General features: G+C 43.0%; 1 protein-coding gene across 4 annotated transcripts in view; it reads left to right on the top strand.

Moving 5' to 3' along the window:
- kif13a (kinesin family member 13A) overlaps positions 1-17,226 on the top strand; it is a 165,782-nt gene that overhangs the window by 37,027 nt on the left and 111,529 nt on the right. For all 4 annotated transcript variants that reach the window (XM_060052969.1, XM_060052967.1, XM_060052966.1 and 1 more), the window contains exons 3-4: positions 9,443-9,455; positions 11,088-11,148. In XM_060052969.1, the coding sequence (XP_059908952.1) occupies positions 9,443-9,455; positions 11,088-11,148 (74 nt within the window). The remainder of the gene's footprint in view (positions 1-9,442; positions 9,456-11,087; positions 11,149-17,226) is intronic.

Below are 17,226 nucleotides of genomic sequence, written 5' to 3'. Positions count from 1 at the left end.
CTCTCAGTATAACGCCACGGTCAGTGTGTGGTTAATTTAATATGCCAAATTGTTAATTATAGCTGATACACAACAACGTAACTAGAGAAGTATCACAAAGTTGCAGTGGGTTGTAACATGCCCCCTCATTCCCAGAGCCCTCCACACAAACCCATTTCGTTTTTACATGTGGGATATGACACTTACAATCCCAGTCACAAGAGGAGGTTCACTTGCTCATTAAGGCAAAACAAATCTGTGGAGTCTAGAACCTTTATAAATCACGGTATGCGGTTCTGCCATCTCACAAGAGGAAAGTACGGCCACCAGATAGCGATGAAGAACATTTGTTCTGATCAAAGGCAATTTACCTATTTCCTCTGAAACCATCTCTTTGCTAATAAACATTGATTGCAAACATCTGCGTTTAGTATAAGATGGTGTCCAGACACTAGATTTCCCTTTTATGGTGTTTTATGCATTCAAACACAACATTGATGACAAAAACGAGACATAACATTTCTTGAAAATAGAAAAAGTGTATTTTATTTTTAATAGTTTTTTTGCCACTAATTCGGCGATGTTTGATGAGTCGGTTTCGATTGTTGGAATCAGTGGAGTATCAGCTTTCATATGATATATAGTTTGTGTAGATCAAATTATGTGAAATGTAATAGAAATTAGGGCTGTACGGTATGGACTAAAATGTATATCAAGGTAGGGGTGGGAATCTCTTGGCACCTCACGAATCGATTCCGATTATGAGGTCAACGATTCGATTCTAAAATGATTATCGATGCATCTCGATGCAACAATTTTGCATAATTTCATGAGTGAAAAGTCCATGAGTGATTTAAAAAAATATATATACTTCTGAGTTTGCTACTCAGAGTTTGCTAATCACTTCCTACTTTTGTGATGATCATTAAAGACATCATCAGATGAATTAACTTATCTAATATTTTATTAGAGAAAAAGCTTTTGTCACAAATATGACTTTCTATGAACAATGCAATAATCAATGCAGCTTGCATTACAACACAATATGCAAGTACCGTATTTTCCGCACTATAAGGCGCACCGGAGTATAAGCCGCAGCAGCTAAATTGAATGATGTGTACATATATAAGTCGCACTGGACTATAAACCGCAGGTGTTTTAATGTTTAATTACCTTTAGGGCTGGCCCGAATGCCATTTTTCAGGCTTCGAATACTTTTCCGAGCGAATATTCGAATACTCGTTCCAGAAAAAAACACCATCAAAAACAACATTAATAATACCGATATACTAAACTATATATTTGTTGAAGATTTAATAGCTTTTGAATGTTAATTAGTAGGCCTATGTAGGTTGAAGTTCCTTAGTTTTTCCCTGTGAAAGCGAACAGCTGTTTTCCCTGTGAAATCAGCTGTCCTCTGCCATCTCAGCCACTACGGGAACTTTTCAATTCATCCTGGAACGTGCATCTTTTCAGGGTATTTGTACAATAAATCCATTACAAATACAGAATATTGATTGTCTTATGTGTCCATATTATATCCATTATATTGTCCGGGTATTCCCAAGACGCTCACGCTCTGCAGCAAGCCAGTCACAGATGATTGGCGCGGCGCTGTACAGCGAACGTAAACAAACAACTAAGCTAAGGTTAGCATTTCGCTAAGTATTACTTTTCCTCCCGAGATCCCGCTAATGTTGTGTTATAAAGTAAAGGGAATCAAGACATCTATTCTTCCTCCACCTCTCTCGCTTCTCTGCTTGGTGTCTGACGCTTATAGTTTGCCTCCCTCGCTCTGGTAACGTCACGTACGTGGAAAAAAAAGAACGAAGCTCCGAATACTGATTTAACCTTTGAATGCTAATTTTCCGAGTGGCCGTTAGCTGTAAAAATCCATAGATTAGCCGCACCGTTATATAAACCGCAGAATCGAAAAATGGGAAAAAAGGCGCGGTTTATAATCCGAAAATTACGGTATGTAAAAAATAGGTTTCAGTTTTCTTTTCTTTCTAATCTTTATTTTTTATGTCATTAAAGAAAGAGCTGCTCTTGAGTTAGAAGGAGTTCTTGTGTCTGTCTGTGAGTTTGTGTGCATGCTATGCGTAGGCTGAATCGCAATCGTGTCAAGACAAATTAGATTGGCCAATACACACTGAAGATAAATAAAATATATATATATTTTTGTTAATTCCGATTATTAACTTATCTGCATCGAGACGGAATCGTTGTAGAGAGAATCGCGATGCATCGAAGAATCAGTCATTTTTCCCATCTCTATATCACGGTATGATTTGAGGCTAGATGGTAACGGTAATATATCACGGTATGTTAATTTTATCTTCTAATTTAGATGTAAATTCTACTGAATGGGTAAAATACTGACCATAAAACTGCATAAGAAAAATGCAAAATCTTCTCAAGTTACTTCCATCTCTGGAAATCACAAATATTTAGTATTATGGATTTCTTTCTCCACTTGCTTGCGGACCTTGCTGTATAGTTTTGACATTTCAATTTAGCTGAAGTGTGTCCAGGCAGGTAACGCGTACCTGGGATAGAGTGTTTCAACCATCTCTTTAAAGCCCTTTCTATCAAAATTTTGAAAGGGTACCATGTTCTTACACAGGTAAACAGTGACGGCGTTTGTTATATCGTTCCACCGATGGCTTTTTTTGTCGTCAGGGTTGGCTTTGGAAAATGCCTGCGGAAGCGATGTCTGAGCTGCAGAGACAGCTTCACGCTACCAGCGTCTGTCTTGTATGTTGTGGAATGAGAGCTTGTGAAGGGACTATTGCGCAAGCAGGTAGGAAAGCTTGCCTGCCTGCTTGCGCTATAGCATACTGCTTGAGAAGGCAGTATCACTGTCAAATCTGTCCCTGGGAAAAGTAACGTTGCGCCGAATTGAAAAAGGAACTACGTTTCGTTACCATATTTTCAGTAGTTGCGTGTAACTTTACTTTTTACATGAAAAAGTAGTTATTTTACTGTATTAACGTGTTACTTACTTTGTAACGTGTTACAAAGTAAGTGCCTTACAGGGTGGCAGTAGCTCAGGAGGTAGAGCGGGTTGGCTGGTAACCTGAAGGTTGTTGGTTCGATCCCCGGCTCCTCCTAGCTGAGTGTCGAGCTGTCCTTGAGCAATGGTTGACTTCGCCGTCGGTGTGTGAATGTGTGTGTGAATGGTGAATGTGAGGCAATATTGTAAAGCGCTTTGGGTGGCCAATGGTTAGAAAAAGCGCTATATAAATACAGTCTACCGGTCACACCGGTTTCACGGTAACGTCAAAGTCCATACCGTAGCGTAAATTCACACCGGTGTATTTTCTATACCGTTTATACCGTACACCCCTAATATAAATAAAGTTATGAAATACATAACTCTTGTTGTTGCATGCTTCTAATTTTGTTTGGGGTAAGAATGGTCTTTAATTTAACTAACAAAGGTTGTGATAGACGACAAGTTTAGAATCTGATCTTGTTATCGGTCTGCCAGATGATTGCTTTCTCATGTATTATTATATGTAAATATTTCTGGATGAAGATGTTAAGGGGTTAATTTGATATAGGAAGCATTAATATTTGAAAGAGTGTTTACCTTTCAAGATAATAGGCTATTATAGGATTGCAAAACACATTAAGGAAAATCTATTGATCCCTGACTTACACTTGAACTTATAAGGTGATTAATTTGAAATAAGCCCTGGACATGGAAAGCTGCAAAAGCTGCTGTGAGTCAATGTAGTTATGATACATATATTGACATGATGGAGGTCTGCCTCCGTCATGACCATTACCATACGGTTCTCTTGGAAATAAAACTATCACTATGCATACAATGTATATTGATATTATAGTTCATTTTGCTGTCCACCTTGTGGCTTTTTGATCAAACCTGAGCTTCATAACTTTGACCAGAAAACACCCCCAATCTCATTCTGTTTGGCATGTTCCCACTCAGTGGTCCGTGCACCATTATACCGAGTGACCTCTGCTTTGAATGGGTGGGGACTTGCATGTTCTATTCTAAACACACTGAAAGCTAAAAATGTACCAATGGAGTGAGGGAGCTAAGACCAGAGGCGGAGTGGCTGTCGGGACGATCGGAAGATTTCCCGGCCGGCCGGCCAGCGAGGTCAGGTGGACCGGCCCACAATTGTTGTGAGTGGCCTGCGAAGTCAGTTGGACCGGCCCACAATTATTATGAGCGGCCGCGAGACGACTGCAAGCCAGCCCTGAGCATAATTTAATCCCCTTCAAGCCTCTGTGGAAATCCCCGAAATATACAATATAAGTCAAGAGAACATCCAACCAATATTTATACCACATGCTTACTCTCTATGGCTGTTTCCCAATGTCAAGGAAGCATGCTCAACGGCCGCCCTTTTAAGGACGCTACGTCATAGAACGCCGACAAGCACTGTTCCAATGTTGAGGACACTCGAAAGCCGCGCCATTTTTGCGTCCTTTGTTTTTGAGAATTCCGAGATTTTTCAAGGATGCATCGCTGCATCCTAGACGAGCCAAAACTACCCACAATCCTCTGCATTCACTGGGCGGGTTCTTGAAAATGGCAGAGCAGTACACGTTCAAACGAAGTGAAGTTATATTAGTTTTCAGAAATATTTTGTGCCGTATTGCTTTTTATAGATTCATCATGTTAATGCAAATAATCAAGCCTAAAGACCTGTGCCACTTTTCAAACGTTTTTGCAACTTAATGATACGTTGCTATATTTTGCATGGACGTAGCTGGTGTTAAACACCACTGTCACCAATGTCAATTTACTCTCTCACAAGATTACATTATTTATGTATACCTATTTATGTTTGTGTTGAATCGTTTTTTTTAGGGTCAGCCCAGCAAACGGAGGCTTTTGTGCGCCTTAGGGTGGGCGCACAAACATTTGTTTACCGGTGGAAGGGATAGTGCCACTATCCAATGTTGTAAAATTAATGCACAACCGATCATTTGCAATGTTTGTAATTTTTAATGAACGTATTTAATTGTATTTTATATGATATACTTATGTGTTCAAAGCACTGGTAGATTGTAGGCATATATGAATGAATGAATCAGATCAGTTAAATAATATATCCAAATAAATACACGTTTATCATCTCTTTCTTTGTCTTTTTCCCCCTGCATAATAGTAATCAACCGTACTGTAAATGTGATGCATGAATTAAGTTCTCAGACAATTTCACTTAGTTTTATAAAAATTGAATGGATTTTCCTTTTAATAAAGACAATTCGATCAACCACAACAAAGCTTTTGTGACTTCCCCAAAGAGGCTCCATGCGAAGGAGACATGACCGCATTCATAACAGACAAAAGTCAAATAAATATCGATCAGCTTGATTGCTGCCATGTTTTATTCATAAGCGCGTGTTTACAAGCGGACACGCAGTATTAAAAAGCGGAAGCGCTTCCACACTATCAAGTCGTTCCCAAAGTCCGACGTTACAAACGCTAGGAAGCACTCGTGCTAGCACTCTAGTCTCATCTCCATAGGACGCGACTAGCAAGGACGCGTCCTAGCAAGGCTGCAGCCTTCACTTTGGGAAACAGCCTATGTCTCATTCAATTTCTTTTTTTTTTTTTTTTTTTTTTTTGACTTTACTTGTTTCTTTTACTACATTTAATTATTCATTGTTCAGGCGTTACAGAACTTTCATGGTCAAAAATAAAAAATACAAACTACAGTTTACACTAGGGATGGGCAAAATGATTATTTTCCGGGAACTAGTTCTTTCAATTCAGTTCACTATAACGATTCGTTCGTTTGATTCGTTCGCTTTGATTCGTTCGTTACGTCAGATTACGTCATTTTTCAGGGAATGTCACAGGTGTCTGCACCCCCCCCCGCGAGATGTCCCTGAGCATAATTTAAGCGACTTCTAGGCTCTACCCCCCGTGAAAATCGACAAGATATACTATATAATACAACAAACGTCCCACCAATATTTATACCACTTGCTTACTCTCTGTATTTCATTGATGGTTTTATATTTATAATTTTATTTTACTTTACATTAAATTCTTCACTATTCAGGCATTACAGAACTTTCATGGTCATAAATAAAAAATACGAACTGCAGTTTAATTTCTTTGTTTGTTCTTGAATTGACGTAGAATGGAGCAAAGACTCCTGGGATTGGGAAATGCGTTTATCCAATAAACAGATGGAGGTCAAGTCTATTTTCGGAAATGTAGGGGGATATATGAGTGGCCCCACGTCGAATGGTATGACCCAAGATACGTCAGACAGAGAAAGCGCGCAAATTCAACGGTACCACCTTTTCATTTGTTTACCCAGGTGCCATGGCAACACCATTGCTACCTCTCATTGGCTGAATCTTTGAGAACGTTGTAGACTCAATCGATATAAGGTCGCGGGGAGACGAAGCTCTGTTTGTTTGTATATTTTATTTACGTGACCATATTTTTGTTTTATGTTAAAAAAAGAGAATCAAAGAACCAGTTCTTCTTGTTTTGGGGAACCAGTTCTTGTCGTTCACGTTCGGGATTCGTTCGTTGTGAACGAATCGGTCGCGACCGACTCATCCCTAGTTTACACGTCAGACAGAGAAAGCGAGCAAGTTCGTGGTTGCTTGCTTGTTGTGGCACTCATGGAAGGCAAGGAGAGAAAGGAGAAAGGAGGGTCTGAAAAGGCCAGAATAAAGAAGAAGCAGATGCTGGAGGGGGATGCATCTAAGTGCTCAAAAATAACAGATTTATTCAGAAGTCAGGCATCAACGAGTCGTGCAGGTGAATTGACAGAAAAACAGTTAGCCAGAGCTCATCATTGAAGTTATTGCTAGGCGGGAGCTAGCACAAGCTGCTTGTCAAATGTGTATGGGCTGCCTTGTATATTTCAGACGAATTAATGACTTAACTGATCTTTCTCTTTTAATGGATGGAGAATATGTTAACAGATTTGGAACACGAACATGGGGGGGGGGGGGGGGGGGGCCAGGGAGAATATTCCCAGTGGCTATTAGTGCCCCGCTCCGCCCCTGGCTAAGACCCATTATTGCTATGCTTCTTAGTCCCATTGAGGAGGCTGTCAATGTTATGGTTAGCTCTGGAACCTATTGGATTCTCATTGTCTGCAATGTGTTGAATCAGAGATGTGGTTTGGAATGGAGGTGGAAAGTGGAAGTCAGTTGTTAAGTATAGGGAGAGGTTTAAACCAACCAGAGAGCTGAACGCAATGAACCACTATCTGACCATGGTAAATGTCTATTTCTGTCAAAAATTGGCTAAACAAATATAAATGTAACAACCTATGAGGGTATGAACGTGTGTGTGTGTGTGTGTGTGTGTGTGTGTGTGTGTGTGTGTGTGTGTGTGTGTGTGTGTGTGTGTGTGTGTGTGTGTGTGTGTGTGTGTGTGTGTATGGCTGTATGGCGTCGTGGTATGGGAACAGCCATGAACAAGACCGGAAAGCCCTTCAGAGAGTAATCCGAGCAGCTGAAAGATGCTGCAGATCAGCACTCCCATCACTGCCTGACCTCTACAGTAAAAGATGTTGGAGTAGGGCGGCTAGGATCATCAAGGACTCTTCCCAACCTTGCAACAGCCTATTCCAGCCACTGACATCAGGCAAACGCTACAGGAGCATCATGGCTCGAACTGAGAGACTTAAGAGGAGTTTTTATCCACAAACCACTAGGCTTTTAAATCAGAACACTCAACGTACTCCTCCTTTAAATTCAAACTGTTCATTGCACCCTGCACTTTAGGCCCTGCACTTTAAATAAGCACTTTTAGTAGTCTAGGCTTTGTTGGACTATGTTATGATTCTTATGTCTTTTTAAACCTATTCATAATTATAAATGATTACAAATGATTACAAAGCTACTTGCGTTTCGCGCTTCTCACTTGCGTTTCAGACCGTTAAAATAGGCCCCTCTGATTGTATGTGGCACTTGTGTGTCAAGACCACATCCGATCCGTGAACCCCCTGAAGCTTTCACTCTCCATGTATGTCTCTTGCATTGTTTAAAATGAATCACAGGATTCACTGGCTGGATCCAATAATGTTTTGGTCTTTTTTTCCATCATATGAAAAAAATGTGCATGGAATGAGGTGTTACAGTTACAGCAGAATTCAAGCTTAGTTATGAGTTTGGCAGAATGGGATCAGCTGAGGTAACACATCTTCTATTAATCACAGTATTAACCTTAGCAATAGACAATCTAAACCAGGAATGAAGTGTATTAACAACAGCAACTCTGCTGCATGTTATTTCTTATTTTGTGCCGTGAAACTGTTATTCTGAGGGCATGGCCAATTAACCTGCAGATGTTTGCAGACATGTTCACCTATTGAAGCATGAAGTCTGAAGCATGACTTCCTGCGACATTTGAGCATTGTGAGGCTGTACTGAGGCCATAGTTATCTAGTTCTCCATCTCTGTATTGTTTGACTGCATACCTTTAGGACCCTAGTCCCATATACTACCAGTGGGATATATGCATGGCCTTCAGAGCAGTAAACATGACACTTGAGGACCAGCTCATCTGTAAAATAACTCACGCAATCTTACAACATGTTTATTGTAGTAACCCTGAAGGGAAGCAAACATTAATTGTGCTCACCAATCATATAGTAAGCTAGTTTGTTTGTAGTCTGTTTAAAAGATAGCTAAGTCCTTTCTTAGTTTGTCACTTAGTTCGGTCTCGTTATAATTTACTCAAAATAAACTGAATGCTGCCGAGCAAACGGAAGCACACGGTTGGGTTTAGTTCAAGGACAAAGGCAGCTGTGGAGGCACTAGAGTGGATGGCGCCCTGCTCGGTTCAAAATGGTCAGGGCAGCGATCACAGAAGCCGTGTCTCAAATGGGAAAAGAGACACTAGATATGTTTCATGTTTTCTGCTGATATAGAGATTTTATTTTGGAAGGAAAATATATATCTTGACGAGCATAGCGATATATCTTGTTTGCCACACAAATAATTCGCATTGCAGAGTTAAATCGATAAGCTAATATATTAAATATGAAGGCCCCTCTCCATCCAAGACAAGGTCTCCATAGACAGAGCTCAGTTTGCTGTCTGAAGCTGCATCCTCAGCTTCAGTAATAAGGGAGAATTTTGTAATCAGAAAATAAATAATTGAATAACATGGTAACAGTATCCACACTGTAATGACGATGCTATTGTTATATTTGCATCTAGGACAACAACAATTATAGATCAAATAAGAATTGTATGCACTTAAATCTGAACAATTAAAAAGTTTTGATTTTTGAGACTTTGAGACTAAATATTGACAGGCTTTGAAATCGTAATACTAACTGAGTATACCTACCCATTCTTCCTTGCTCTCTCTCTCTCTCTCTCTCTCTCTCTCTCTCTCTCTCTCTCTCTCTCTCTCTCTCTCTCTCTCTCTCTCTCTCTCTCTCTCTGGTTCCTTTCTGCATCACCACGTACATTCCTGTCATCCCCAAACAAGGAAACAACCAAAGGTAAGCATTTTGTTTCATCTCCGTCAGAAACATCCTGCAGTGTACAGGACATTTTGCAGTGTCAGCAGGAACAACCCCTCCAGAGCCGCCAGAGTTATTTTCAGTCCCTAGTTCAGAATATTGAAACTTTCCCCTTGCATTGCCACGGCTACTGCAATGATTCATGGGGCAGGGTGCAGCAACTGTATATCACACCCCTCACTCCACCACCAAAACCACCACTCAGCCATCTATTGTGGAGCACAAAGCCCCTTCTCCACTTGGCTGTTTTGTGGTTTCTAGGGACATGATAGAGAGGGGCTGTAGCGGGTTGGTTGGTCAGCAGGCGTGGGATAGATGTCCGTGTGAATGTGTCAGCGCTCAGAGATCTGTTGAACACCCACAAATACTACACATTGTGAGAGGGATGAGAAGAGACACTGGGACCAGTGTGTGTGTGTGTGTGTGTGTGTGTGTTTGTGTGCGTGCATTCGAAGTGCTATTGTTGGATCACACCCCCCTGACAACTCACTGGTGACTAGTGCAGATATGTTCATGCCTCACACACTAGCAGAGTGGGGGGGCTTTGTGTTTGGTTCGTGGGGCCACTCTGCAATTGATTGATTGGCTGGGAAACTCCAGTATTCTGCCACAAACTCTGATAGACCCTGGAGACACAATCACAGCTCAATGATTCTCCACAGATTCAACAATGCTGGAAGAAGGACATCTTATCCGTTTCTGTTCCGTTTCTTGGCACTAATTAATAAATTGTCACAGAACAAAGATTTTCTTACAAAAGTATTTCAGGGATTTATTTCCATTCCATACTGACTATGAAATCAATGGTTCACTGCCTGATAAATGTTGAGACATTTAAGCCCATTGGCCATAAATCCAAGCCCATTCAGAAAGGCTTGGATATCCAGCATAAGTCCAACACAAGAGCCCTGTCCTTCTGCTACATCTTGACACTATAAAAGCAGTTTACTTCATAAGCAGATAAATAATCATGTGATTAGATATCATTCGCCTGACACTGATGTGTTTATGAAAGAGGCGAATGGAAATAAAGACTGAAAAGTGCTCTTTTAGTGGTAAAAAGTATGCCCATATTGGGTCTCTTTAAAACAGGCTAGTGTACTTTCCCGGACAGGTAACCCCCAGTAGCCCGGAGGACATTTTGGAACCTATCTGAAATAGAGTACCTGTGCTGGGCTGTGTTTTGACTCCCAGGCCTAAGCACTCAGGGCCAAGCTGTACAACAATGGTCAACTTCAACCCATCACCTTGGAAACCAGCGCATTCCTGGCAGTGCATGGTGTGAGGAGTACTTTGACTGGGGCAGCCCCACTCACACAGATTCTTGTTATTAATTTATTTGACGGAAATATGCAGAGATGACAGATAAAGGATTTGTACATCCTATGATTCACTCTACGGTTTAGTTCCTCATAACCACAACATGGTGGAGTTTGGCCATGATCCTATCATTATCTGTGCGTAATACAGCACATAAGATCATGTTGCTTTGTTCCAACAGAGCTTACTGGGATAATTCCCATGCAATCTCAGGTTTCGTCCAAGACCCTGCATGTACGGACAGGTGTCTGTGTTTACGTATTCCTATTTCCTGTCCCTGTCTCCTTCCAGGTGTTTGCCTTCGACCACTGTTTCTGGACCATGGACGAGTCCAACACTCCCAAATATGCCGGTGAGTGAGCAAGTGTTGTAAAACAAAATACCTAGTCCTCCCTCATTCATTTTAAAATAGTTCATGAAACATTTTTGTTTCATAATAATAATAATAATAATAATAAATGAAATTTATATAGCGCTTAATATGGTACTCTAAGACGCTTTACATATTGCCCAATCAAAACTATGTAAGACAGACTAGGAATAAAAGAAAAACAGAGGTTAAACATGAAGAATAAGGTGGGAGTTAGGTGGGGAGGCTAGTGTGAAAAGGTATGTTTTGAGGGCAGATTTGAAAGAAGAGAGGGTTGGAGAGACTTTGATGTGGGAGGGGAGTGAATTCCAAAGGGTGGGGGCAGCAACTGAGAAGGCCCGATCACCCCAAGTCCGTCGCTCAGTCCGTGGAACTTGTAGCAGGTTGGCAGAATTGGACCTGAGGAATCGGGAGGGGGCGTGGTGATGGAGGAGGTCGGCAAGGTAGGGGGGGGCTAGGCTGTTGAGGGCCTTGTAGGTGATGAGTACGATTTTGTAGTTGATTCTGTGTTTAATTGGAAGCCAATGTAGTTCACGGAGGACAGGTGTGATGTGTTCTCTGGAGCGGGTACCAGTGAGGAGGCGTGCAGCTGAGTTCTGGACATATTGAAGTTTTTTGAGGACTTTGTTGGTGGTGCCGTAGAGAAGACCATTGCAGTAGTCAAGCCTGGATGAAATGAAAGCGTGGATGAGTGTCGCAGCAGCGGTAGTTGACAGGTTGGGGCGGAGGCGGGCGATGTTTCGGAGGTGGAAAAAGTTTTGGTAATATGGTTAACATGGGGTAGGAAGGAGAGAGTGGGGTCCAGGATAACTCCAAGGTTACGGATTTTGGTGGAGGGGGTGATGGTGGAGCCGTCAATGTTAAGGGTGAAGTTCAGAGTGGAGTGAGTGAGGGTGTCAGGACCAATGATGAGGATTTCGGATTTGTTGGAGTTGAGTTTGAGAAAGCTGTTTTGCATCCAGGTCTTGATGTCAGTCAAACAGTTGGAGAGGGTTGAGAGGGTGGAAGGACTGATGGTTTTGGAGGGGAGGTAAAGCTGTGTGTCATCGGCGTATCAATGGAACCGGAGTCCATGGTGACGAAGGATCTGACCAAGAGGAAGCATGTACAGAATGAAGAGGAGTGGACCAAGCACAGAACCCTGGGGGACACCGTGGATGAGAGGAGTAGTGGCTGATTGACAGTTGTTGATGTTGATGAATTGATGTCTGTCGGAGAGATAGAATCCGAGCCAGGAGAGGGCGGTGCCAGTGATGCCAAGGGTGGATTGGAGACGGGAGAGGAGAATGGAGTGATTGATCGTGTCAAAGGCAGCACTGAGGTCAAGGAGGATGAGGATATTTAGGGAGCCAGTGTCAGAGGATAGCAGAAGGTCATTGGTCACTTTGAGGAGGGCAGTTTCTGTACTGTGTTTGGAGCGGAAACCGGATTGGAAGAGTTCAAAGAGGTCGTTGGTGTCAAGGTAGGTGGTGAGTTGTTTGGCAACAACACGTTCCAGGATTTTAGACAGAAAAGGTAGATTGGAGATGGGGCGGTAGTTGTTAGGGGAATCAGGATCCAGGCCAGGTTTCTTTAGTACGGGGGAGACTGATGCAAGCTTTAGGGAGGAGGGGACATGGCCGGAGGATAGAGAGGAGTTTACAGTGTTAGTGATGAGGGTGGAGAGAATGGGGAGACAGGCCTTTAGAAGTGTGGTGGGGAGCGGGTCCAGGTTGCAGGTTGTTGATTTCATGGTTGAGACTATGGAGGAAATATCAGAGGAGGTGATGGTAGCAAATGTGGAGAAGGATTGACCGGTGGTTAGGGGGGGATCCGGTTTGGGACGTAGGGCGGGGTCGATGGTCAACTGGCTGTGGATTGTGCTGATTTTTATCATTGAAGAAGGATAGGAAGTTATTGCATTTTTCAACTGAGAAGGAGTGAGAGATGGTGTCCAATGGCTTGAGGAGTGTGTTAAAGGGGTAGTTCGGAATTTTGGACATAGGGCCTGATTCCCAAGTGAGCATTGGTATTCTATATCACTGGAGACAGTTTTCAACACATTTCATTCATTCCTTCTAGTTGCAGAGTTCGCTCGTGCTAGGCTAGCGCACGGCAACGGGCAATGCTAGCCTGCTATTCAAAACAGTCTTACCCACTCCACAGTACACCCGAGGTAAATCGATTATAACGCCAGACTATAGATTTAAATGTCTGTGTTGATAGAATAATGTTAGAAATAAAACTAACCTTGCATCGCATGAATCATCGAGGGTCTACTTTCTCAGCAGAAGCGGAATTTTACTCTGCGCTGGTTAGGTTTGTAACCGAATCACGACAGAAGAACGTAAACAGAGAAGCGTGGGACAGAAGCGCAATTGAACGACTAGGCAACATGGTGGTTCAGTGTGCTTTTAGAAATTGTAGAAATAAACGCTACAGATGGGCACCACACACAGTTTCCACCAATTTCCAGTGCGAGATCCAGAAAGGACTCAACTGTGGCTTGTTGCTGCTGGCTTGGACATCAAAACACCGGCTCGTACATGTACGGTTCGTTGGATACAACAAATTCCTCATAATCGTCTTCAAAAGAAGATGCATCGCTAACTCCTCCAAACGTGTCCATATCTTGTTAATTGAATACGCTAATAGAATTCCTTCATTCACTGTACTCCGCGTTTGTAGCAATGACAGCGGCAGGTAAAAAAACTAGAGCCGGTAACCTAGGTATCAGTCCGCCGCTGCCGTAGCCTACTAACAGGAATATAACACTGCTGCTGAGACCCAGCAATTCCCTCAAAATGCAATGCAATGCAAGGTTGGTTTTATTTCTAACATTATTCTATAAACAGACATTTAAATTTATTGATTTACCTCGGGTGTACTGTGGAGTGGGTAACACTGTTTTTAATACCAGGCTAGCATTGCCCGTTGACGTGCGCTAGCCTAGCACGAGCGAACTCTGCAACTAGAAGGACTGAATGAAATGTGTTGAAAACTGTCTCCAGTGATATAGAATACCAATGCTCACTTGGGAATCAGGCCCTATGTCCAAAATTCCGAACTACCCCTTTAATGGTTTTGAAGAGGGTCCTTGGATTGCTGCTGCCAGACTGGATGATTCCTGAGTAGTAGGAGGAGCGGGCTGAGTTCAGGGTGTCGTTGTATAGCTCGAGGTGTTGTTTGTACATTTCCTGGTGGAAAAAAGCAGTTTTGTGGGAAAGCCGTTCCAGTTGGCGTCGTTTGGATTTGAGATGGCGGAGTTCGTCAGTGTACCATGGGGCAGAGTGGGAGAATGAGACCAATTTAGACTGAACAGGTGCAAGCTGGTCAAGGCAGGATGAGAGGGATGAGTTATAGCAGTTAACCAGGTAGTCGGGGGAGTTGTTGTGGGTGATGGTGAGTTTAGCGATGGATTCAGAAAGACATGTGGAAAGAGAGGATGGGTTAATGGATTTGAGGTTGCGGAAAGTGATGGTGCGTTTTTGCTTCTCATCGGGGGAAGGGAGTGTGAGTTTGAAAAGTAATGGCCAGATGGTCGGAGATGTGGAGGTTGTTACTGGCCAGGTGACTGATTGTGATGCCAGTGGAACAGACCAGATCCAGGGAGTGGCCTTTGTTATGAGTTGGAAAATCGATGTGTTGGGTGATGTTGAAGAATGAAAAGATTTCCAGAAGTTCGATTGCGGGTTTGCAGACAGAGGAGTCCACATGAACGTTGAATGTTGAACTATCTTCATGAACTATCTTGTTCATGCCTGGTGAGCACTTTGACTTAAAGGTATGACGGCCATTTCTGCCTCTAGGGGTCAATCAAAAAATTACAAAAGGTGATGCTTGATGATGTCCTGAGGTAACTTGGGATCATGGGAGATGTTGTCTTCAGCGCCATTGCCGTTGAAATCGATCAGACAGAAATAACGTTCACTGACGAGTTAATGTACTCATATTTTACTCACGTTACATTTGGTCACATAGTCATTTCATTCTACTGAAATTTGGGATCGGGTCGACTACCAAAACAGCTGTATGTATGTATGTATTATTATTTTTTTTTTATTTGGCTCAAAACAAAGAAGCAGTAGCCTGACTGCTATTTTCAAGGCAGTATGTTTGTATGTTCATCGTTTAATTGCACTATAGGCTTTTTTTTTGTATCGTCCTGTTTTGATCAGTATATGTTGTTATCAATAAAAAATCATTTGCACAAGGCAAGCCGATGCACTTCTCCATGTTGATAAGAGCATTCAAATGAAAAAAATTAATGGGACAAAGAAATCAAGGGATATTTAGCATAGAAAAAAAGTGAGTTAACCATGACATTAATGTGACTAATCGCGATGAAATATTTAAATCGCTTGACAGCACTAATATATATATATAAGTGGTGTAACGGTTCAATTATTTGTACTGAACCGTCATGGTACAGGCACTTCGGTGCGGTTACAGAGGTGTACCGCGTTTCGTAAATGTGGTGTACACAGCGTTAATATGGCTTGCTTTGCGATGCAGAATTTTAGACTTGGAAGTCGGAATTCCACCCGGACCGTTTAGCCAAAGTATACTACTCCGACTCTGTAATCCCCTCAGCAGCTCTCCGTCGGGATGTCGGATACGCAATGCAATTCACCGCCCGATCTATCTTATATGCAGTGGTGGAGTTGTAAACAAAAGCCAGGGGGGATGGTGGATTTTAACTTTTAGGGACAGACAGGGGCGTAGCCAAGACATTATTACTGTGGTGGGGAGAATCCATTGTCAACGGGGGGGGGGGGGGGGGGGGGATGACTTATTCATAATGTCAAAATATAACAATAAGTCAAAGTAAGATCAAACTAATAGTGCATATATTTCAGCTTTCTTTAGACCGTTTCCGTTCGGGATTTTTTAATTTAAAAAAATTGAAATTTAATTATAGATATATATTTTTTTTTTATCAGACTCGGGGGGGCCAGCGGGGTGGCCAACTCGCCCCCATGTGGCCGCTACGCCCCATGGGGACAGATCATTTGTGCTGATGACAGCGCATATGGTGGGTGACCTCCAGTAGGAGACTCCGTAGTTCTGCTGGGAGACTTCAGCGCCCATGTGGGCAACGATGGAGACACCTGGGAATGGGGGAAGACTCTGGACGGACCTGGTAAGCCCAAATGGGTAGTACGGATGAATTGGGAACGTCTCGAGGAGACCCCCGTCCTACAGATCTTCAACTCACACCTCGGCAGAGCTTTACTGGCATCCCTTTGGAGGTTGGGGCCATTGAGCCGGAGTGGAGTGTTCAGAACCTTCATTGCTGAAGCTGCCGGTGTGAGCTGTGGCCTCAAGGTCTTAGGTTCCTCAAGAAAACCCTTGGACACCGTGGTGGACACTGGTGGTTAGGGAAGGCGTCCGGATGAAGAAGAAGGGCTTCCGGGATATGTTATCCCAGAGGACTCCTGAGGCATTGGCAGGGTACCGCCAGGCTGCCCTGTCGGAGGCTAAGCAACGGGTGCTGGAGAATTTCAAACAGGCCATGGAGAAGGACTTTCAGGTCGGCACCAGTGTTTCTGGAAGACCATCCGGCACCTCACGAGGGGGATACGGGGAATCATCCAAGCTGTGTCCAGTAAGGATGGGACTCTGTTGACTTCAACTGAGGAGGTAGTCGAACGCTGGAAGGGGCACTTTGAGGATTTTTTCAGGCAGAGACAACCCGCCCTCTATGATCGAGGCTGAGCTTGAGGCTGATGGGGGTTCGTCGTCAATTTCCCTGGTGGAAGTCACTGAGGTAGTCAAACAGGGATGGATGAGATCCAGCCAGAAATGCTGAAAGCTCTGGGTGTTGAGGGTCTTTCTTGGTTGACACGCCTATTAAACATTGCGTGCGAGTCTTGTACATTGCCAAAGGAGAGGCAAATCGGGATGGTGGTTCCCCTGTTCAAAAAGGGGGACCAGAGAGTGTGTGCCAATTACAGGGGTATCACACTACTCAGCCTTCCATGTTAAGTATACTCTAAGGTGCTGGGAAGGAGGGTTCGGCCTGATCGTCGAACCTCAGATTGAAGAGGAACAATGCGGTTTCCGTCCTGGAAGTTGAAC

The sequence above is a fragment of the Gadus macrocephalus genome, chromosome 6 (genome assembly GCF_031168955.1).
Source record: "Gadus macrocephalus chromosome 6, ASM3116895v1".
Lineage (NCBI taxonomy): Eukaryota > Metazoa > Chordata > Actinopteri > Gadiformes > Gadidae > Gadus > Gadus macrocephalus.
This window is presented reverse-complemented; position numbering and strand designations above follow the sequence as displayed.